The sequence below is a fragment of the Bubalus bubalis genome, chromosome 14 (genome assembly GCF_019923935.1).
Source record: "Bubalus bubalis isolate 160015118507 breed Murrah chromosome 14, NDDB_SH_1, whole genome shotgun sequence".
NCBI lineage: Eukaryota > Metazoa > Chordata > Mammalia > Artiodactyla > Bovidae > Bubalus > Bubalus bubalis.
Window position 1 is genome coordinate 63,900,672 of NC_059170.1, and position 24,698 is coordinate 63,925,369.

A 24,698-nucleotide genomic window follows, 5' to 3' on the forward strand; every position below is an offset into this window, starting at 1 on the left:
TAAAACTTCCAGTAGTGATGTGATTTTAAAATGGGTTTTATGTGGAATCTAGAAAAATGGTACAGATAACCCTATTTCCAGGGTTTGGAAACAGAAACCTACCTCCAAGAACAGAGATGCAGATGCAGAGAGCGGAGCTGCGGACACAGGGGAGGGGGAGGGGGGCACAGACGGAGAGCAGCGCGGGCACAGACGCTCCCGTGTGTGGTGTGTGAAAAGGCTCAGGGAAACCGCTGTGCCCGGAGAGTTCAGCTCGCGCTCTGTGAGAGGACTATGGCTGTGGGATGGGGGGTGGGAGGCAGGCTTCAGAGGGAGGGGATACATGTGCACATATAGCGGATTCATGCTGCTGTATAGTGGAAACTAAGACAACGCTGTAAAGCAATTATCCTCCAAATAAAAGGATATACTGTACAGCACAGGGAATACAGCCAATATTTTATAACAACTACAAGCGGAATAGAACCTTTAAAAATTGTGACTATATATACATATGATACATCAACATCTCAATTAAAAAAAAAGAATGTTTGCCAAAAGAATAAGAGAACAAAAAAGAGTTACAATTTTTAAGTAACAGAAATAGCTACAAAATATATTCTTGTTTATAATAGGATGGTGAGTTAGAAATGCATTAATATAATGCATCCAGGATCTTTTCTGTACTTGGTAAATAAACAGCAGCTAATAAATATTCATTACTACTATTTTTTAAAAATGTGTCATTTTTATCAGATGACTAACTCAGAAGTACTTTTAGTGAAAGCAAAAAAACTGCTGTTTAAGATGTGTGTGTGCACACACATGTGTGCACTCACTCATGTCCAGCTCTTTGTGACCCCTTGGACTGTAGCCAACCAGGCTCCTCTATCCATGGGATTTCCCAGGCAAGAATACTGGAGTGGGTCGCCATTTCCTACTTCAAGGGATCTTCCAGATCCAGAGATGGAACCCACATCTCTTTCAACTCCAGCATTGGCAGGTGGATTCCTTACCACTGCGCCACCTGAGAAGCCCTAAGATGTAAAGATTCTAAATAAGTTTTTCATAAATGTGAGAAAGGGGAACAACAGTGTATACATGTGTATCTATGCATATCATTTTAAAATGTGTACTTATAATGGCCATTTAATTATTTCACATATACCCCTAAAAATCGTTTAGTTGGCCAGAAGTCTTTTTTTAAAATCTTGTCATTAGGAAAATGAGGAAATGCCTTTAATTTAGGGTCACTTTGTGTTCAGTTTTATATGGTATTTATTATCTATCGATTTCGTGGTGCTGCATAAAGTGAGGATATTCATAAAAAAGAATACACAATAGTTTTGATCAGTTATTTTTTTAAGGAAAATATAACACTAAATGAGAGCCTTTTTGTACTTGGAAAAACAACTGGAAGGGAATGCCATAGGTCTGATGGTTCAAAGTTCAAAGTTGCCCTCCCTTTATGTATGATCAAACCCAAAATGCTGCCAAAGTACAGGCCCAGTGCACCATCCATTTCCAAATATTAGCCAATCCAGGAAATTCAGATCACAAAACTCAAGCAAACACATCCCCAAATACCTTTAATAATTTAAGAATTGTGCCACAAAGATCAAAGGCTAAATTAGTAAAAGAATAATTTGGCTAGGATAACTCTAAACCCCAGATAAACTATAGCCTTCATAAAATGAATGCTATTGTTGGGAACAGCAAGTACCACTTATTTATAATCATCTAAGTGAAACTGCTTTAAGTTTCTCCAATTCTTGTGCCAACACAAAGGAGGCAGCTCATGCTCAACTGTAAGAAAACCTGGGGTTTCAGTTAAGTAAGCCTTGTCTGAGACAAACTCAAGGCACTCCCTGTCTCCTTCACTGTCTCCAACTAATTCCAGAACACCGTTTTTTGAAGAAGAGAAAGTTGCCAGTAGAAAAATTTTGAAATAACAAAACAAAAACTTCTCATTTTGTCTTTCAGGTCAAATCACATGAAACATCTGATACTTGACCAGTAACGGCCAGAATGCAGGTATCTGAATGTGGGGTTTTTACTCAGGTGCCTGAGAAAAAACAAACAATAAGCCTTCAACCTTCTGATATTATTCACTCTGTAAATAAATTACATATCCTCAAAATGACTTCCCTTTACCTCCAGTTCCAACTTAGTGTTTATTGTCCATTCAATTATTCAACACTTACTTAACTTGTGGAAGGTGCCATGTTAAGCAATATATAGAGATGACAAAAAATAAAATTTAAACCCTCACCTGAATGGGCTTTTATTAGGATATAAATCAGGTGTGTATTAGTTTAATTAAAACACAATTAGGCAGATTAATTATATCTTTCCCATCATAAAAAAGGGAAAATCTAAAATAGCTCAGTGAGATGGCTAGAGTTTTTTGGGAAGCTGTCCAACAGAAACATAACACACGCTACAAAGGTGAGCTACGTATGTATTTTTAAGTTGTCTAATAGCCACACTGAGGGGGAAAAACAGGGAAAATTAATAATATATACAAAATGTGAGCATTTCAACCTTCATGATTTTTTAAATCACGAAGTCCTTGATCTCTGGCACGTATGAAGGCTGACAGCAGTTCTCAGGTGCTCAACATCACCACACAGGCCTGGCGGGCCGTGTGGGGCAGCACAGCTCCAGACCGCCACACAGGCTCACACACAGAGCTGGCTCTCGTTCAATCACCGCTGAGTGAGTGAAAAGTGAAAAGTGAAAAGTGAGTGAAAAGTCACGCCAAGCACTTCCCAAGGATACGGTTTTGAGCAACACTAAGTGATGAGGGAATGAATGGAAAGGCTTGAACAATCAATCTGACTTACTGAATTTGTGCACCATCCACAATTTGGCCCTGCTTGTATACACTCCCCACATGATTTGGCATTTGCTTTCAAACATCTATTTTCATCTGTTAGGAAAAAGAAATATTAGGCTACTTAAGTTCAAGAGAGAAAACAATGACAGATCAGGATCACGATGACAATACAATATATATGAACATGACATAGAAATACTATGAAGCTAGTTACTAAACTGACTCAGACCTACTCACCAGAGAGGTGATTTTGGATCATCCTGGTGCAGAGAACAATAAAAAGAGAGTTATCTTTCCTGTCTTCTACAGCAAAGACTAGGTACCCTTAATCTATACACTTGTCCTTTTTTCCCCCCCAAAGACATAATTCCAGGCTCTCTCAAGTTGGTCATAATTGTCAAGAATTTTCTTACCACTGGGTAAAGTATTATTTCTTTTCATTTAACTCATAACCACCACACCCATACTCCCCCTCCAACCAGGCTGCTTCATTTTAGTTTGGTAAATACTTGAAAAATCCATATTCATCCTATCCACAACTCCTTGATTTCTCAGGTCTGTGTTCAAAGTATGTCAAGTATTTCTTTAAATCCATGTAAGAATCAGCATGCCTGCCATGCAGTACACACTAATATGGACTGTCTCCAATGTATGTTTTCTGCTTATAAACCTAACACACGCTCATTATAGAAAATGTGGGAAATACATAAAAGCATAAAGAACTAAAAATCACCCAAAACCTGCTCATTAAGAAATACATTTTTTGTATATTTTCCCCAGTCTTTTGTCTATGTAGATTAATCAAAAAATAGCAAGGCAGCACGCAGATATTACTTAATTGAAACTGAGGACATACATTTTGTATACTACTTTTTTATACTTAATTCTTTCATTCCAGAGTCTTCAAAAACATGGCTTTAAAGATTACATATGCCACTGTATTAATGTAGCCTACAGAATGGGAAAATTTCTATTATTTTTAATCGCATGGTTCATGTGGGCCATAAACCCGACATATACACACATGCATGCACATATATGAACCCACACAGATGACTATTCTTATCATGTAAAACTCAATTTCCTTATCACAAATTTAAAAAAAAGAAACACTGGAGGTGAAAAGGATTAACTTTTAACCTCTCTCCAGCAATAACATTCACACACACATCCTCACAAGCAGTGTACACACACCGTATTTCCTTTTTTAATGCGAAGATTTTCTTTTCATTTAACAGGTATAAATAAGAACATCAACTGTCGGTTATTTAAGGCTTCATTTTTTTTCCCCATACTTTCCCTGGCCATTTACTTTGTAAATTTTCTATTTGTCTTTTGCAAAGTTTTCTATCATCATGTTTTTAACCGTTTTTACTGGATCTCTACACTTGTGAGCGCAATTAAACCCTTATTTAGCTATTTTTTGATACTGTTTTGACATACAGATAATTTGCTTTTTTATGTTACTGTTGGTCTTTTGTAATTTAAATCTATTAATAACTTCCCTCATCACTAGTATCAAACAGTTGTTCTATGCAGTGTATTTTCTGAGATTTGGAGAACAAAAAAAACTGGACATCCATTATTCTAGATTTGGGTGCACCATGGTTTATAAGAGGATTAAATACATTTTCAGCTTTATTTTTTCATTCCTCTTCTATACACCACCAACATTTTGCAAGACTTGTGATCAAACAGCAAGAACATTTTTTGGAAAACCAATTGTTCCTCCTTTCATTTTCTCAGACAGTAGTGGATAGTTCATAATCTGTTCTTCTACACATTTACTTTATTTCCTTCTAAGATGTAACACGCCTTTGCTTTCTCTGTGTTCACTTACACACTCTATTATATCCCCCAAAGGTCTCTATGTAGTGCCTTCTATTCCTGTTGTTTCTCTGGGTGGTGGGTGGGGAACCTGACAAAGGACCTTGCAGGCACCAAAGGCGCCCGCCCTCGACTCCGAGAGGTGGGCCGCTGCGAGGCCTTCTGAAGGAGCAGGACTGCGCGATTTAGGTTTTCCCAGGAATCTAAAGTGGTCAAAAAGCGATACAAGATATTGAACCGACAAGTAGGCAACTTTTTTTTTACCTGCTTGGCCAAACACACAGCAAACTGAACTGATCAATCCGATCCAGAAAATCAGTTGTAAATTCATCTGAAATAGAAAACATACAATGTTATATTTTGGGGGAAAAAAAAAAAAAGGTTAACATATTAAGCATAATCATTCCCACTCACCTGATTTTCTGATTTATAAACATAATATATCTTCTTCCCCAACCGTTCTCCATACTCACCCACCTCCTCTCCCCCCAGGTTCCCAGAATCCACTCTTGCTTTTCTCCAAATCAAATATAGTTTAATATTTAATTAACAGTGCTCAGGAAAAAAATGTCAAGCATTCTTACACCTAAAAGCTATGTATTAAATCTCTGTCCCATGGAATCTGTTACCTCCTGTGACTCCAAGGTGGCCAATCAGGTATATCCCAATGCCTCAGTTATCTCAACAATGAATTGTGAGTGACCCTGCCAGAATCCTGATCATGCCACAGGCTTGCTTACAACGTTTCAATCGTTTTCTTGCAAGGGTAAGACCAACATCTTGCACAAGCCTCCAATTCAGTTTTTGTGTCTGATGTCCTGTAACTATTTCCTTTTCAAGAAAATCAACTTCTATGCATGAAATTTGTAAAATATTCAGTTCAGTTGCCTACTGTTTCTAGATCTATAAATATACGAATTAAAGTTTTTCACAACCTTAATCTACATCTTACCAGAGTTGGTCAAAGACAGCTCAAGTCATAGGTCACTAACTCTAACAAGTCACTGCTCTTGGACTGCACTCTAGTAACATCTGCCCCTTCCACCAGAACGCAAAAAAACCAAAAGCAAATATAACATGCCCTCGAACAAAGATTAGCTTTACTACTTATCAAAGAAATATAAAGCAATATAAGGTGAACTAGCAGGTAAAAAAAAAAGGTTTTTTTAACCCAACAAAACTTAATGATTTATTGCAGGTGGGTAAGAGAAACCAGAGATGGCTCTGTAAGTTGATACAATTTGGGGGAAATAATTTAACAATCTGTATCAAAACCCATTAAAAATGTTTCTGCCCTCTGGCTTAGTAAACTAACTACTAGAAACTCATCCAAAGGAAATAATTTAAAGTATCAAAGGTGATACATGCACAACACTTTCAGTACAGAACTCCATCATGTTTATAACAGTCAAAAATGCCAGTGTCCTCTACCCAAGATCCACAAAGAGCAAAGGGCTAACTGAACCGACTTCATGGACTACTGGAGTCAAAAGAATACAATGCAGCAACATCACAAGGTTTACAGAATACTTTTTGGATGCAAAGAACACATTTAAGATGACAGGTATGTAGAAATAAACAGTATATAAACATATAAAGTAACCAGAGTCCTGGAGATGACAGCATTATAAGCATAATATAAAGACAATGGGTTCATTTGTTTTTAAATTGTTCTAGTATATTCTTCATTTCGCTTTCTTACTAAAAACAATATGGTAGGATAACTGTGTGGAATTTTTTTCTTTCTTGGTAAATTTCCTTTAATAAGGGGAAAAAAAATTCCTTTAAAATCCCTCATTTCAGGATACAACACCACAGCTCCAGAAAAACGCTTCAAAGTTCTACTCTGGGATCCTTGGGTTTCCTCTGCTGCCAAATGCTGCTTGCATTTTCTGGTTTTCCAGAGAAAAGCAGTGTGAGTAACTTGCACAGTTATCCACTTTGCAACCAAGCTCAGAACAGCCAGTTCTGTTATGCCCCAGTTTTGCTTACGCATCCAGAAGCCCAAATGAAGCTGAGGGTCACTGACAGTTCACCTTTTAAGGCCTGACTAAAAGGTTCAATGTGTAATAAATCCACACAGACTATGATTCTGAGCAGTTCAAATAATGTTATCAATTCCAAAGTTATGACTAAAAGGCCCTGGACAGTAAGACACCCGAAGAAATGCCTGACTGTGATGAATGGAGCCTCTGAGCAGTTTCCACACAAAGGGAACAGAACAAATAACTGGTCCATATATGGACTCTGATCCATGGTCTTCAGAATACAACTCGGATCACTTTCAGGACCAGGAGACTACCTTGGAAAACCTTTAAAATGTCATACAACTCATAGAAGACCACTCAGATAAAGTTACCAGGTAGCAGAAAATATTTCCTGACATTCTTAGGTTCATGGCTTTAAACTACTACTTTAATGCCGCTGTCTTTTCCTCTATAAACCTTGACACGCTAAAGACCAGACTTCTGAAGCCCTCTTGCCTCTGAAGAGCTCTGACCCCAGAAGCAGACAGCACAAGGGCTGCAGGGAGGCAAGAGCGGCAGGGTGGAGGGCAGCTCGAGACTAGTGGTATTTCTAGCAGGGCAGCCGCCAGGCCTGCAAAGGCCAGGCTTTCTCCCCAGGAAACGGAACAGCCACAGGGGACGGAAGAAGGCAGCCGACAGGGATAAGGAAAGTCACAAGGGCCACAAGGCAGAGACAGAGCAGTGAGGAGTGGCCCTGAGAAGAGGGGTGGTGAAGAGGCAGCGGGGTGAGGGAGGCGGGGGCAGGACTGCCCGAGAGCTCCCGAGACATTCAGATGCCCTGAGGCAACACCGGCCAGTGTGTGGTCCAGGGAGCACCCCGGGCCTGAAAACCCCCATCTCTGGAGGTAGGGCCGGTGACTACCTACCCGTCTCCTCGCTGCCTCTCAGGCTGAGAAAGGCACCCTGAGGAGTGAACAGCTCCCAAGGAGGGGCCCCCAGTAAGAGATGCCTTCAGGTCCTGTCCTAACCCTGACTCTCTTCCTCTTCATGAGCAAAGGTCTAGAAAGAGCCGTGAACCCGAGTCTCTAGCTCCTCCTCCACCTGTGTAAGTGGTGTCTGCCTCCTGGAGACACACATCCGTTTACCACGCACAGAATGCACACAGCATCACTGCCTACACCTCACCATTCTTCCTTAACATGCTCTATTCACACCGACTTTATTGGCTCCTCCTCTCCTCCTGGAAGAGCTTCCTTGGAAAATTCTGCCAGGTTCTGTGCCCTACAGGAGATACAAAGATTGCTGTCTCAAGGAATTTTCAGTTTCAGACAAAAAATACCAATAACTATAATGGGACTTGATGGTTTCTATACGAAGAGAAGCACAAAGTGCCCCAAGGATGCCAGAACCTGCCAGGACAAGCTCAGAGGCTTCCTGGGGCTGGAACCGCAGCACCCAGGAAACCACAGCAGGCCCTGCAGAGGAGCATCCCAGGCCAGAGGCCCGCATGTCAAGGCCAGAGTCATGAGAAGAACTGTAGTAACTTCTTTCCAATCTTATTACTAAACATACACGTTTTGGTGACTTCTCTCTCTCTCCCCGCAAACTGGAATGGACTTGGTCTAACTTTACAGAAAAAATGTATTTAAGCATTACTTGTAGTTAAATCTGGTCAGCGGGGTGAGTGATTATTTTATCCCCATAATTTTCTACAATAAGAATAAATTACATTATGTTACAATCTTAAAATGTCATAGAGCTAAAAAAAAAAAAAAAAAAAAAACCCTTAAAGTACTTAAGTATTTTTTGACAAATTATAAGCTAGAAATAACAGAGACCGAGACCAACAAGGCAGGAGGTTACAGCCAGGTTGCAGAGAGTCTTAAATGCCATTCATGCTGAGAGTTTAGATTCTATGCTACATGTACCAAGGAAGCTGGGAAAAATGGCACAGGGTAGTAACATGACAACATGGATGGGACAGAAAACCAGTGGGGTAGAGGATGAATGGCAAGACACGAGCTGCTGGACAGTTACAGAATGTATTGCCCAGGCTCCAGAGTAACAACGGACAAAGAGGTGCTTGGGGGCATCTGAGGCTGCTTAGGTAAGGAATAGTTAGAGAAAGGATTATCACTTTCAAATAAGGAAAACAGAGAAAGATGAGAGTTAGGGGAGAAAATACTGATTTTGATTTAGAACTGTGACTGTGAAATGCCAGTGTGAAACCGAGGAAAGATATTAAGTGGGAAGTTAAGACCTACGGCTCTGGCTTTCAGGACTTCAGGGCTAGAGATACAAACCCAAGAGTTGTGGGCAGCTATGAAATTCTGAAGATGGATGAGACTGAAGAATACTTAGGCAGAGAGGAGAGCTGAAGGCAGGCGTAAGGGAAGAAGGGAAAGAGTGCCAGAGCCAGGCTCCTTGGAGTAAAGAGGGATGGAGCACAAGGGGCCCACCTCCCTGAGGAGATGTGCGGCAGCTTTCTCTAAGTCAGGGCAGCAGGTGAGAAGCTGGGCGAGTTCAGGCATGACAGCTTATGGTTTCTTCCAGAAACAGGAAGCAAGGACAGGTGCTGGGAGAAAAGGGGAGCGGGTTGGCAGACGGAAGAAAATCAAGACGCTGCAACAGGATTATGGAGCAGTGCTGAGGCCCAGCAGGTACTGGACACCCTGATCTATAAAGGCACATCTAACACTCATCTCACCTGAAACTACCTGGTAGTAATCTGCCCTGATGGGTTCTAAGTGCCAAGGACACAATCTTTCCTGTGTCTTCAGGGACAGGACCTGAAGTGCTTGGGACAAAATCAGTGCTGAAAACTTATGCTGAAATATGTTGTTTTATGTCATTTTTCTTGGACATTATTTAGAAGCCCAAGAAAGTATAGATACCCTAGGGATTACAATTTTTAACCCACGTAAGTATACACAAGCCAACTTTCAGCTAGATATAAAATGCCTCACACTCTAGGTGCTTGTACATCATGAATCAAAATTTATTTACATATACAAGCAATACAAACATAGGCACTGAAATACTACATACACACACTCAGTTATAAGGTCATCCACTTACTGGTTATTATTCTAGTTATTAGCACAAAACCCCCAAGTTTTTAGAAATTCTTATAGAAACAGTCAAATGCTGAGACAACCTCCCATGGGTCCTCAGACTCCAATCTGAAACTGTGGAATTAATGCCACTGTTTACAGAGCAAGCGCAAGAGGAGGAAGGGGCAGTGCTGAGAACACACACACACAGAGAAGGCCACAGTCAAGGGCCTAGACATCAGGGTGCAGGTGAGAGCAAGGGCGAAGGAGCCAGGTGTAACATTTCAGGGGTGGGCAGTCTTGGGTAAAAGGTCGAGGTGAGAAGACAGCTATGGGAACTGGGTTGGCTGGGGTCCGTTCCCAAAGCAGAGTCTGAGACAAGAGCAGGCGTGCAGGCAGCTCACTCAGAGGGTGACAGGGAATGAGAGGTGCTGAAGATGCAAACCAAGAAGAGAAAAGGCCAGGGCACTTTAGCTACCACAGGGGTGCCCAGGGGCTTGGCCTTCCTGAGAAGTCTTGAGAAGTGTATACAGTTCACCCCTGAATCCATGGATTCCATCAGCAGATTCAACCAACAGATGGAAATAAATTTTTTTAACTGCAGAGTTCCACAAAGCAAAACCTGAATGTGCCCTCACAGGCAACTCTGCATAGTATTTACATTGCCTGGAAAATCCCATGGACGGAGGAGCCTGGTGGGCCGCAGTCCATGGGGTCGCTAAGAGTCGGACAAGACTCAGCGACTTCACTTTCACTTTTCACTTTCATGCATTGGAGAAGGAAATGGCAACCCACTCCAGTACTCTTGCCTGGAGAATCCCAGGGACAGAGGAGCCTAGAGGGTTGCCGTCTATGGGGTCACACAGAGTCGGACACAACTGAAGCGACTTAGCAGCAGCAGGCATCATTTGGAGGTGACAAAGTCTACGTGAGTATGTGCATAGGTTACACTAAAGAGCTACACCCTCTCAAAGAGACTTGAGCATCTGTGGATTTGCTTGGGGAGGAGGAGTGTCCTGGAACCAATCCCCCTCGGATACTGAGGGACAACTGTGGAAAGTGTGTCCAGAGAACGGTCACTGGGAAGACGTGCCTCAGTTCTAGTCCTCAGTCTAGTGGGGAAAAGTCTGCCCCAAGGGGCTTCCAAGAACAACAGTACACCCCACCAGAAGGCTGCTGCTAGCTTCTCTCCCCACAGACAGACAAGAGGGTTGGCTGGAGATGCCCCAGGGTTGAAAAGACAGAGCCAGAGTGAGTCAGAGAACTGCTCCGAGAGGCAGCAACAGGAACCAGAGGAAGCCCAAAGAAGTGAGGAGGACAGAGGTTTCTAGTCCAGCGCTCAAAGCCCCCTGGTGTTAAAAGAGCAAGAAAACTGCTAGAACAGTGTGAGAAGCGTCACTTGCATTAACTCTGGAGATCTCAATGATGGCAAGAACTGGGAAGGGGATTTAGGCCAGGAGAGTCACATATAGGCACACATACATATATTAAAACAAACACAAACAACTTCTGTTTAAAAGATTCAGTAATTAAAGACGTACAAAGCTCTTTCCCATCTACTGCAGATGTGTATGACTGACCTGCCTTATGAACTGTCATCTTCTAGAAATCAGTTCTGTGTGTCCTCTGTACCTAGCCCAGTACACAGAGTCTAAAGATAACTGCAGATATTCTGAGGTATCCACAGAAAAGTAAACAAAGCCAAGCAGAGTGCAGTGATCACCACCATTTGCTAAGGCATAGCTCAGCGTTCAGAGTGTGGACTGTGGAGTCAGGTGCCTGGACTCAAACCTCTAATCAACCCCTAACTAAGCAGGTGACACTGGCAAGTTATTTAATCTGTGCCTTGGTTTCCTCATCTTTAAAATGGACACTATAGTTTCTACATTATGGGGGATATGTGAAGTTTACATGAGTTGTAAATATAAAATATTGAAAACAGCATCTGGCACATTGCAAGCAATACCTAGATGGTACTTGTTATCATTATTACTATACATTACAGCTGGAGCTCAGCAACAACTTGATTCAATAAAGAAGTAACTATGTTTGAATGTTTGGGTTTTTTTTTTTTCAATCCTAATTAACCAAAAACTCTGAATTGATCCATGTTAGGTGAAACACAAGATATAGAAGAAAAGACAGAAAAAAACACAACTGCAAACAACAGATTAATGTTGACTTTTTATAGAAATAAACACATTACTTTGATATGATATCAAAACCTGATACTGTATATGGTGATGGTGGTTTAGTCGATAAGTTGTGTCCAGTTCTTGTGACCCCATAGTCTGTAGCCCGCCAGGCTCCTCTGTCCATGAGATTTCCCAGCCTAGAATACTGGAGTGGGTTGTCATTCCCTTCTCCAGGGGATCTTTCCCACCCAGGGTCTCCTGCATTGCAGGCGGATTCTTTACCAACTGAGCCACCAGGAAGTCCTATACTGTAAAAAAAAATAAAATAAAATAAAATAAGGCTTAATCAGGTGCTAATTATTAATTAGATACTAATTATTATGCTAAGTAAATTTGATAATTATTTTAGGTTCTACATTTAAGTAGGATTATTCTACTTTCTAACAATCATATTTCTAACAATTTGTATGTAAAATAATAAAAGCATCAAAACTTTAATGCTTTTTACTACCACATTAAATACAGCACAGATATTTTTGAATGTTAGTATCACGAATCACCTTAAAAAAAGATCAAAGTGGAGAGTAACATACCTAATAAAAATAGAAATAAGGAAGAATGACTTCAGGTTTCTTCTTCTATATGGGGAAGCAAATCTAGGAGAGGCTAAGAGGAGGAAGGAAACTGCCCTGAAAAGACATCTTGTAGCAGAAACTTAGACCAGGAGGCTGTGTACCAGTCTGGTTCATTCAGAGACTGCTGCCCACTGAGAACTATAAAATACAAGGGTGATCTGTTCACTTAGAAGGCAGACAAGGCTCAACCAGGCACACCCAAGAATGATACGATAATTGAGTTTTGATGATTTATGGTAATTTGTAACAAAAAGTTTTATTTTTACTTTTATTCTAACACATGCAAATGACTATAAAAATGACAATAACTAATAAAAATAACAACAGCTATCTCTTCTAAGCAACTCCATGAGGTTGGGAACAATATTATCTTTGTTTCATATATGAGGAAGCCAAACCACAAATACTTCTCCAAAGTCACACAGGTAGAACTGAAACCAGACCATCTGAATTCTGAAGCTGTGACCTGAGTCTGTGCTCCACTAAACTACAATATTTTGAAGGCATACTCAGTCACTATTTTAAAAATAAAAGAATACCCTTCTACTGTTAGAACTGACTCACAGAACAGAAATGGAAAGGACTTAAAATGTTCTTTGAGTTTATTTCTTAGTCCTTCAAAATGACTGGAGGCCAACAGAAGTTATTTTAATTGTCAAATTTCATGAGTATACTGACAGGTTATGGTCTCATCCTACAAAAGCATTTCATCCAAATATCTTTTCTTACTACATTTAATTTTAACTAAAGGGTCATAAGGGCTTCCCTGATGGCTCAGTGGTAAAGAATCCAACCGCAATGCAGGAGATACGGGTTCAATCCCTAGGTGAGGAAGATCCCCTGGAAGTGGGCATGGCAACCCACTCCAGTATTCTTGCCTGGAGAATGCCATGGACAGAGGAGCCTGGAGGGTTACAGTCCATGGGGTCGCATAGAGTCGGACACGACTGAAGCAACTTAGCACACACACAAAGGGTCATAATTCATCCTTTGAACAATAAATTACCTCAAATAGCTCCAAAACATCATTTTGATAGTTAGAAACATGCAATTGTTCCCTTTGTCAAAAACTGTACATAATTAATCTCCACTGTAAATTCATCTTTATTTATCAAGGTTAAATGTGGTTTTATGAGCTAGTCAAACTTTTAAATACATACTAAGCATCTATTAATGTTCTTAACAATGTGACAAATAACTCATTTGGTATTTCTTTTTACATTTACAGATAAGATCTTTAGAAATTTTATATGTACTTTATAGAAATTAAACAATTATGCTTTAGAGAAAAATTTTTAAAAATGGAGAGTTACATTTAAGTTTTAAAATTGGGTGCTCAGAGGCCATCTATGCCCCAAAGGACACAGTACAAAAAGAAGTCAACCACAAAAGATTTCTTCCTATAAAATCTTTGCAGAAAGAGCACATTTTTATTCAGTACAACTTGGATTTCCAAGTCAAATATCCACTGCACATCTACCATGTACAAGACATATAACTGACGAACCTGGGACATGAACCCAGGCATGAACCGAAAGCCCAAGCTTTCAACAGAAGTAGGTTTCCAATAAGAAAGGTTCCTTCTTTTATATCCTAACATTTTAAATCTTTCCACCTTAATGGTGGAAAAGATTCAGATACCTCCATTGAGGTATATTATAAGCCTCTCCTGAAAATAGAATAAGGTTAGATTCATCCCAAGTCTGTACCACCACCGCTATTTTCTGTATCTGTGTTTAAAAGGAAAAAAAAAATAGTCCAATAACCCATTAATATTTACAAATCAACACAGTCCAGAAAAGGAACACAGAGCCAAGAGGAAAGCCTCAGGCTTTCCTACCATGCAGTTCACCCTGCGTCTCCCCACACAGAGCAAGCAGACAGGAGAACATACAGGAGCCTGCTCTGCTTCACACCATCAGACTCGAGGGAGAGAGCTGGGGATGAATTCACCAAGAGCAAGAGCAGCTTTCCCCTTGTGAGAAGAGCAAGTAAAACTCAACATTTTCCCCCTCTCTGGCAGGAAGAGGTGCGTGGTGGTGAGCCTGGAGGTGTCTATGGCCCAAATAAATAATAAGCTACAACGAATGATTAACAAAACTTAGCAGAAAGGATGAAAGAGGGAAAAAAAAAAAAAAAAAAAGAGGGACCAGGAAAGAAAGGAGGTTGAGTACTCCAAGGCAAACAGGCAACATTTCCTTTGAAGTCTGTGTCCACCCACTGTGGAGGATAGATCGTATTCTGAAGTTATTTAGAAAGAAAACTTTCTAAAATTCAAAACTCCCACCCAGAAGAAAAAAAGGCTTTTTATGAGTCCCAACCCCTTCTTACCCAAAGGTGGTTATCAGCCTGAGTTGAGTCCCAACAACAAAGGTTTGACTACTCCAAAACTACAGGCTTAAAAAACAACTGGAAACCTGAGAACAGGGCCAATACTTAAAGAAAATTACAGAATAACAGAACAAACTGTGTCTATTCTGGGGCTTCTCTGGTGGCTCAGCAGTAAAGAATCTGCCTGCAATGAGGGAGAGGTAGGTTTGAACCCGGGGTCAGGAAGATCTGTCCAAGAAGGGAATGGCATCCCGCTCCAGTATTCTTGCCTGGGAAATCCCAAGGACAGAGGAGACTGGTGGGCTATAGTCCATGGGGCTGCGAAAGAGTCAGACACGACTGAGCAACTAACCAACTGTGTCTACCCGACCCCCCACGAAAATGAGAAAGTGGAAGATCAATCATCAGCACCCACTCCTGTGGTGCAAGGGGAAGATAAAGAATGGACGCACTGTCTTGGGAAATACTTTCAACGATAAAGATGGAAGTGGGGGGAAGTCAGGACATGGAACTGGACTACGAAAAATTTCTACAGCACAAAAAGAGAAAATTAAGAATCTTCTCTGGAAAAAAAAAAAAAAGGGAGAATGAACTCATTATGCTCTTCAAGGAATTAAGAAAATCTCAAATAGGTTTTGTAGCAATCAAACACGGTAAGACCACAAAACCAGAGGAAAAGTGTACAGAGCTACGGGAGGAAATTTAAGCTGAAATCCTCTGCAGAACTCAAAACACACAGGAACAGAATCAACACGATAGGAAGAGCAGGCTTGAGCACGCAGAATTCAAAATAATCCAAGGCAATAAGAAGCATGACATTATAGCCAACAGTGACCCAGTAAATAGATAACTGGTATATCAGCACCACCATCTCCCCCACCAAAAAGGTTATAGCCTTTACATGAGGACCAAAAAAAAAGATTAAGCATTAAATTCCAAAAAATGGTGAAGGGGCATAAAGTAAGTTCAAAGCTCATAAAATAAGCAAAAGGACAAGATTTAAAATATGAGCAAGGGATTTCCCTGGTGGTCCAGTGGCTAAGACTCCACTCTTCCAATGCAGGGAGCCTGGGTTCCATCCATGGTGGGGGAACTAGACCCTACTGGCAGCAGCTGAAGACCCCGCATGCTGCAACTAGGATTGAGGATGCCACGTACCGCATCTAAGACCTGGTGCACGCAAATAAATAAACAAGCAAAAGTTTAACACTCTAAATAAATCTACTAAGACATAATATTAAGGGCTGACCCAAAATGAGCATGAAAAGTTGCCTGAACTTAACTCTTCCCAGGTCCTCCTTCCACTCAAAAGACATTACCCAGCAATTGCTATATTTCAAAGTAGCCTAGCGAGCTGTTCCTTCTTTACACTTGGCTATGTCTGTAGATTTTGCCTTTCTCTGTGAAGGGAAAAGAGTAAGTGAGCAGCTGCTTTGGTTGAAGAATTTATTTTGGGGCAAGTTTACAAACAACTAGCAAAAACAAGTTTACCACCTTAACTAATGGGATCAACAAGCGCTTGAGAGTAATATATGTTCCATGTAATTTCAGTCGAGGAGAACTTTAAGTTATGCTCCCTTGGATAATTTTATCTACTTTTTAGGTAAGTCATTCCAAAATTCTTACTTGGTCAAAACTTTAATAAATTTTGACCATATGCTTTGTCATCTCTCTCCTCTGCCCTGTATTAGATTGAAACAAACACTGTGCTGAATATATTCTAAATATATATATATAGTAAATATAGGTAAAAAAATTTTACCTATAGTTAAAACTCAATTTCTCACTTAGCACTAAGCTGGGAATAATATCTACTTTAGAACTGTTACAAGGATAAAATATGATCATGAATGTAAAACAAATATCTTTATAGGGACCTATAAATCACAGCTTACTTGATTACTGAATTTTCTTCTTGCTCTTCAACTCATTCACTGACTTCTAAGCATTAGAACCTGAGTGACTGCTTAATAAATGGTTCTCAATCTTTTTAACCCATACTGCTTTAGTAAGCACAAGTCCACTCCTTACTGTTTCTGTTGTGTTTTCCTAAAATAATATAATACTAAACGCAACTTTTAAAACTACAATCTCCACCTCCAATAATCAAATATGACCCAACACTACACCTTTGGGGAAGGAAAGAAATTACAATCTGAAATAAATAATAAACTAAAATACTGGAGAGCTAATAAATTACTATTCTTAATTTTACAAAGCTTAAGTTACCTATGTATTCATTCAATAACATTTATACACGGAAATGTGACCTCCATACATCTAAATACTTTTCCTCATCATTCTTAATTTTTTCAACCACCATAAGAATTATTTCAAAAAACTTGAAAAAAATTTTCACCAAAATTTCAAAAAATTTTTTAATTTTTTCAACCACCATAAGTAGCATTAACTACTACTTTTTTGTGTCCCAAAATATAGTCTTGATAGAGTCTGGCACAGCAAATGACAACCCTTCGGTGATGCTCAGTAACACAGTGTTGTTTAATTCAAATTGCTATTACAACTAGTTGTATTTATGTCTGTGAACCACACCAGACAAGAGTTAGAGGGCAAGAGTCCAGGCCTTCATTTAAAATATCCTTCATTTTATTTATATGTATTAGATAAAGGCATATATATTTATATATGTATGATTATATATCAAAGTAATCAAACAATATTTATTTGCTAAATTAGACGGTATTCTACCTTCTAACTATACTGTCCTTTGACCACGTCATCATTTATATTCGTCTCTTTGGTCGTACCATTCCAAGCTCCTCACGGCCTTCGAAAACCAGTTAAGCCAAAGCTGATCTTTTTCTCAAAATCTATTAGAATCACCTAGTACAGTGCACCGTGTAAACATCCTGTGGTGTTTGCCACATTTCCCTAAATTGAAAACAACGCATGCCAACTGGACAGTCTCCTCAGCTGCAAGGTGCAGGTCAGCCTCTTGCCCTACACCCAGTAAGCACCACACTGCTCAGGGAAGTGGCACTTAGCACACTAATGGATTAAATCGTTACTGACAACAGAGCTCCATCCTGACAGAGAGCTAAGAGCATGAGACTTGCCTAGCCAGCACTTGCAGGCTTTCTCAAAGCCATGACTCAGCACACCACATGCCCTCTGCGGTGAGGGCACAAGAGAAAGGCTGCTCATGGGAGAGGGAAGACCTGTCCTCTGTAGAGTCAGGTCACACAGCAGCTGGCCTTCAGCTCACAGGGCAATAGAAAGGAGAAACCAAGAGACCACTCTACTATGTAGATACAGAAACCAGAGCCCTTTCCAGGTGAGGTGTTCCAACAAACGTCCCAGAGCTCAGAACGAGCTTGCCCAAAACCCAGGTTTCCCAATCAAGAAGTCTCTGCTTTATCAACTGCTTCTCTAAAGATGCTTCTCTCTTCACCTTAAACAAGCTCATCAAAGGAAAAGCCTGAACATATCCAAGTCCCCCACTAAGCTACCACAGGAAGGAACCAGAAATTCAAACAAACTGAGGAGGGAAATGGTTTTTCTAGATTCCTTTTCCTCCACCCAGCCTTTGACTGGGAAAGTGTTTCCAGGGCCCCTCGGCGGCACCTTTTCACTCTACACGCTCTCCAGTATTTTCATCTGCAGCCCAGAGCGTCAGGCTATACAGACTAAGAATTCCCAAATCGTAGGCTCCCAACCAGACTGCCGGTTGTGAGCGCGCAGTCTGCAGTCAGCTACACTCCAGGCATCTCAGCAGGAGTCCAGCATTCCCCTGCCTCCAGGCGGCCAGCAGCACAGCACCCCCTTGCGGTCACGCTTCCCACCTCGGACAAGCCACCTCCTAACCAGACACCTAGGCCACTTCAGTTCCTGTCTCCTCTTACCTCAGACACCAAGTCTGACCTGTCCACCCTCCAAAATAAGTAGTTCTTGTAGCCCCACCCAGGTCGTCCCCCATGCCAAGGATCTCCAAAGCTTTTTAATACTCCTTTTACTATTTAACAATAAAAACAAAAAGAAACTTGAGAATACATGTACCCCAAAATATGTATTTATAAATTAAAATACATGTACTCTACAGCAATGTGGTAAGATGTTATAAATCATAATAATACATTTAAGCTTTATTAAAAAATAGTAAGTCTAATATTTTCTTCCTACATCCAGTGAATTATTTTATACATCCCTGGGGTCCAGGAAGCTGCACTTTGGAGACTGTATAATGAGACAAGTCCAATAATTGTGTTTATACATGCATGCACTATGTATATTTGAAACAGTCTGTCACTTACACAGATTTCTTGATCAGATGATGTACATATGCTTTAGCATATTGCTAAATATAGTTAACCTTATCTTCCAAAGCCACAAACCAAAACTAAAGCTTAAAAGTAGCTGGCTTCTGTATTATTTTATAAATAAAACTTAACTCTGCAAAAGTCTCACAATTAGTCACATTTAAAGATGAGAAACCTGCAAAGTATAGCTTGGCTCCTTTTGCATGCAGCTCCAGAACAAGAAATACCACCTTTTTCACTCATCTATTGAAAATTCTAAGACTGCTACGGTTCTGAAGGTTTTCTGCACTGCAACTCCTGTAACCTAGATATATAATTTTCTCAGTTTTCTACAGCTATAGATACTGCTATCATTTCAGGGTTCTGAAGAATAAGGTAGTCTTCTGGACTCTTACCCCTATCAGCCCACCCTCTGGACCCCAAGACTCCCACCTCTGCTATAACAACATACAAGGACAAAACTCCACAACGTATGACCAGGCAGAATAGACTTGCGCACGCAAAGAAAAGATATTTAGATTTGCACAATATAATCTAGGATTCCACTGACAACCAGACAGATCCTAACCCTCCAGAGTGGGGTAATCAGTCCACATGAATCCTCTCTGATACTAATTCAATTTGTTACATGTTCAGAAATATCAATTAGCAGAACTCAAAAGTTCTGAAACTTTACCATCTCGTGTTTCATCTCATCACTCCAGCGGAGTAGTCAAGAACAACTAATCACCCACACATATGCCATGAAAACAAGCACCACCTGAAACTGTTAGTTTTCAGTATTTTAGAAAGTAACCAGATGCCCTAGTTTCCCCAGGAGTTAAGAATTTATCGACCCCAGTGTAGGACTGCATGTTCATTCAATGATGCTAATTTGGGGCAGCTTTTAAATATCCTGACCAGAAAGCTGAGGAGAAAGCCACCTAAATCCAGTGATTTATTCAATATTACTGATCCTATACTTTCCACACACAGAATAGCGAGGGGATTAGAAAACAATACAGAACTTAACATTCTTTTAAAAAGAATCAACATTACAAAAACTTTAAGTCTGTGAAATCAACACTGATGACTCAATTTGGAGTCTGCTATTTACAGAAGCAAAGTATTAACCACATCCCATCTTTTTAACTAGCATTCTAATAACATCTTCCATTTTATACTGAATTCTAAGGTGGGTATAATTGCTTTCTCCTCAAATGCCTGTTAACTAAAACATTGATTTGTTTCATGTGATTTCTATTTATTTGCTAATCATCTTCAGTCCCTCATTTATTAATCAGTGAACTAAAATTATTTTCAAATGTGAACATCTCTGCAGGGCTCTTAAGCCAGCCCTGACTCCTGTGAGCCTTGATGTCCACAAATCCAGAATATGTAACTTGCAAGTCAAGTTCCTTCACCACTTCTAAAGTGTTTAATACACAACATATTGCAAAGTCTAGATTCCGTTTAAGAAAAATTGCTAATAGAAATTCAGTTAGCATTTGTTATTATTGTACCATCAAAACAATAAAAAATAACAATAATTCTACCCAGCTAATATTTATGTGGAACGCAGATTCAAAGAAACCTTACTGATAATGTCACCAATTACATGGTGAAATCTTTTTTTAAAGTCCTTCTACTTTATCAATAAGGAAGGAAAAGGAGTTAATATTTATTGAGCTAAGTGTCTTCCCTCTTACATTTTCTCTTCACTACACTGTACTTATACAAGGTTACCTGTGGTTCAAACATGGGTTGCTGGACCGCAAGGGTTATCCTCATCACAACTGGATGATCACCTATGCTCCCTGTGCCTCAGTTTCTTCATTTGTAAAACAGGGATTAAATACAACACCTACCTCTTTGGATCAGTTTCAGGATTAAAGGACAAAATAAAGGTAAAGTGCATAGAGGTAAGCATAGCCCTCACTGTCCTCACAATTTCTAGCTTTATTATTAGTATAGGTAGATACTGTTCCCGTTTTACAGATGGAAGAAATGGAGCCTTAAAGAGTGTAATTTACTAGTAATGATCATACAAGACTAGCGCTAGGTTTTCACGCAAAAACACAAAACTGGTGAAACAAAAATCACTCAGGCATTAAATACTACCATTCTTAAAAATACAACTTGTTCTGAAGCATCAGGAACGGCACGAATCAGGCATAGGCCGGGCAGGAGCACTGGACACGGCCGCGGCGCCCACACCCAGCATTAGGCGAAGGGCCCACAGGACGCGCCCACCCGGCGCCCCGGTGCGCAGCGGCCCGGCGACGCCCGGGACGCGGGGCTGGAGCCGGGGTGAGTGGTCCCGACGTGGAGGCCCGGCAGCCGAGGCCGCTGCCGGACGCAGGTCCGCAGAGGCCCGTCTGCACCCAGCCAGCCGGTTCGCGCCCAGCCCAGCGTCCGAGTGGCGGGTCAGACTCCCGGGCCTCCGCGACCGCGGCCCCGCGAGGACAGCGCCCCTGCCGGGAAGGTCCAGGGGCGGCCGCGGCCCGACTTCCTCCCCCGCCCGAAGGCTTGGAATCCACCCGGAGGCCGCGGCCCCCACGCCTGCTCCTCCATGAGAGCCCGGCCGCGCACCGAGTCCGCCGCCCGCCCTCCCGGCCGGCCGCCCAGGCCCACCTTCTCCCGCGGCGTCCGGCCCGCGCGGTCGGCTCGGCCTGTGCTCCGCGGTTCCCGCTCGGCCTGTCCCGAGCTGGCGTGGCCTCCCGGGCTCGGGCGCGGCGGCGGCGGCGGCGGCTCCTCCTCCTCGCGGGCGGGAGGAGGAGACTCGGCGGCGCGGGGCCGCCTCCCGGCAGGAAACGACCCCCGGGGCACCGCCTCCCTGGCGCTGCGATCCCGCTCCTCAGGCCTCCGCCGCGGCTCTCGCCCTCCGGAAGCGCATTCCTCTCGGGCCGCGTCAGCCGCGCCCGCGGTGGGAGGGGGAGGGGGACGGGGACAGGGAGGAGAGGAGGACTGAGGGGGGGAGGGGGACTGATGGGGGAAGGGGGACTGAGAGGGGGAGGGGGACTGAGAGGGGGAGGGGCAGGGGGACGGCGGCGCGGGCCGTGCGAGGGGCGGGGGCCGCCGGGACAAAGGAGCGGCCCTGCTGGGCCACGGGCTCCGCCGCAACCCCTGCGGCGCCTCCTTCCTTTGCAGCCGAGGGAGAGTGGGAGGATTTTGCCTGGCCGTGCTCACCTTAATATCCTTCTCGGCCTGCCTTAAGCGCTGCTTCTCCAAAGCCCCATGTGTGTCCGGCCGGCCGCCTGGCCGGCCCAGGACTGCCCGGGTTTGAACCCTGGAAGCCCTGCCTCCCAGGAGCCGGCTCAGACAGATCGGGGACACTTAAGTCACTCACCTTGTTAAAGTTTCGTGGGGCCAAAAACGTTTCCCTTTGGAAGGGAAGTAGCTAAAGCCGATATTTTTCTGGTGGGAGGATTTGCTTACGTCTTTGAGAGAGGGGAAGACTTAAGGGGAGACGGGTGCCAGGAAAGACGAAGAAAGTTGTAGAGGAAAAACTGGTGAGTTGAGGAGCAGCTTTTGTTAGGTTCATCTGGAGGTCCATTTATGGGGAACAGGGAGGAGAAGGAAAAGTTCATCCTTGATACAGTTTCTGTTCATCCTTACTTTTTTTAGTAGGTGGACAGGGAGGCTGGAGAAGAGGCAGCTAAAAGAAGCATGGCTGGGCACATTTTGATAAGAGGATCGAAACCGCTGCCGGCCGGCATCATACTGAAACCCGGTTACTCAGAATGCGCTGCTGGCAGGCTGCCATCCTGCTAGCCGAAAATGCGCATTGCCACGTGGTGAGCTGCAGCACCCTGTTGGGAACAGAACTCGAATGATGAGATTTGTGAAACTGAGAAGCAGTGTTTCATTTGGGGAAGATTAGAAGCTGTGATATGCTCATTAGACCGCCAGTCTTGAGGAAGAAAAAAAGACAGCCCATCTATGGAAATGTTGCCCATTGCTCGCCAGCAAAATTAAATCTTTGGTTAGGTAATCTCTGGAAACCTCTATAGAAACAAGAATGATTTTTCCCACTTAATGGATGAGCAAATTTAAGAGACTAAATGATGTTTCCTTATTTGGGGAATCTAAAAAAGGATACAGATGAACTTATTTACAAAACAGAGTCTCACAGACATAGGAAAACAATCCCATGGTTACCAAAGGGTGACGGGGAGGGAGGATAAATTAGGAGTTTGGGATGAGCATACACACACTGCTCTATATAAAACGCAAATAACAAGGACCTACTGTAGAGCCCAGGGAACTATACTCAGTAACTTGTAATATAACCTATAATGGAAAAGAATCTGAAATATATTCTTTTCCATATATATATATTCTTTTACAGTTTCTTTTCGGTGATATATATAACAAACTTTTCTGTACACCGGACACTAACATAACATTGTAAATCAACTATACTTAAATTTTTAAAAATTAACATATCTATGTTAACAACCCAATGGTGCAGCTGCCAGCAGACCTCAACATTCTTGAATTTAAAGGTACTGTTTATACCGTTGTTCAAAACATCAAAATCTGTCTGGTCTCAACATGGATTACCATTCTGAAGTGTAGTTTATTTGTTTGATTTGTACTACATTCCCCAGAACTTTCTTCCTTGTGTGATTTGCTACAAGAACATTATAAGATTCACATTTGCACAACATTAAACTAAATTAGGCCAAAGGCAGTGTAATAATCATCTTTTTAATCTGAGTCTCAAACACTGTTCCAGGTCACACAATAGGGTCTCAGCTAATACTGGATAAAAGAATAAATGGGTCCTTTTGCTCCCCTGGGACCACACCAGACCATCCGACTACACTAAAGTGTGAGTAACAATTTATGTGCAGAAGTTATGAGCTTTGAGGAAATGAGAAATTAAAGAAACATAATCTCTAAGAAAAGCAGTGATTGGTCAGGAGTATGGCTGCATTCGTAATTTCAGATAAATATTCATCGAAGGACAGCTAACTATAAAATTTATGAGCGTTCCAAAGGTTGATCAGTTTTACCATGCTAAACAGAGTATCCTCGTAAGTAGGAATAGTGTAAGTCACATTGCTAAACCATGTCATGATACAACATCTATTAGTATCTTGAATTTAAGACAAATCACATTTTACCTACACTCTTTCCCGGTTATTATAAATTGTCTTATGCCATCTCACAAGTCATTTTTATCAAATAATTAAAAGTTGACCTTTCCTTTAGTTTTGGTATCTTATTACTGCATGCTCTCCAAAATATGTCTTTATTCACTATTGTTTTCCAAAAGTAAGTTTTCAAAGTTGCTCACCAGCAAAGACTTTACTGTTCATTTCAATCACTGTTTAACCCCCATTTCTATTAATGATTAAAAGATAGGCTTACATAAATGAAAGGAATCACTAATATTTAGTCAAGTACAAAAGAGGCTAAAGGCCTCTCTAGAAACCTGATTATCTTTTTCAGACAATGGGATCAGTGTTGATTACTGACCTTTAGATCTAGTAGGCTGTATTTAATCACGTGATTATGGAATACAGGACTGAGAGGGGGAGTGAGTCAGTGTTGCCTCAGGAGTGGATTGCTGTCTTTCTCTTGTAGTTTGAACACTTGGGGTATGCAATCTGTCAAATCTTACCCTGTCCAGTAAGCTACAAATCATCCCATAACAGCCTTTTCAGT

General features: G+C 41.6%; 1 protein-coding gene and 1 long non-coding RNA gene across 4 annotated transcripts in view; one reads left to right on the forward strand and one right to left on the reverse strand.

Annotated features, from left to right (window-relative positions):
- ITGB1 (integrin subunit beta 1) overlaps nt 1–21,864 on the reverse strand; it is a 43,001-nt gene extending 21,137 nt beyond the window's left edge. Inside the window, exons 1-3 of one of the 3 annotated variants that reach the window (XM_025264446.3) lie at nt 21,657–21,864; nt 4,910–4,976; nt 2,826–2,911 (exon numbers count right to left, since the gene is read on the reverse strand). In XM_025264446.3, coding sequence (XP_025120231.1) covers nt 2,826–2,911; nt 4,910–4,976 — 153 coding nt within the window. In that variant the 5' untranslated portion in view covers nt 21,657–21,864. Of the gene's footprint in view, nt 1–2,825; nt 2,912–4,909; nt 4,977–7,797; nt 7,890–21,656 lie in introns of those variants that run through there. The other 2 variants (XM_025264448.3, XM_025264449.3) reach the window with 2 other exon arrangements.
- Nucleotides 21,865–22,045: 181 nt separating this feature from the next.
- LOC112578849 lies at nt 22,046–24,241 on the forward strand. Its single transcript, XR_003103290.3, has 2 exons — nt 22,046–22,534; nt 22,650–24,241. It is a non-coding gene; the product is annotated as an uncharacterized LOC112578849 (long non-coding RNA).
- Nucleotides 24,242–24,698: the final 457 nt, after the last annotated feature.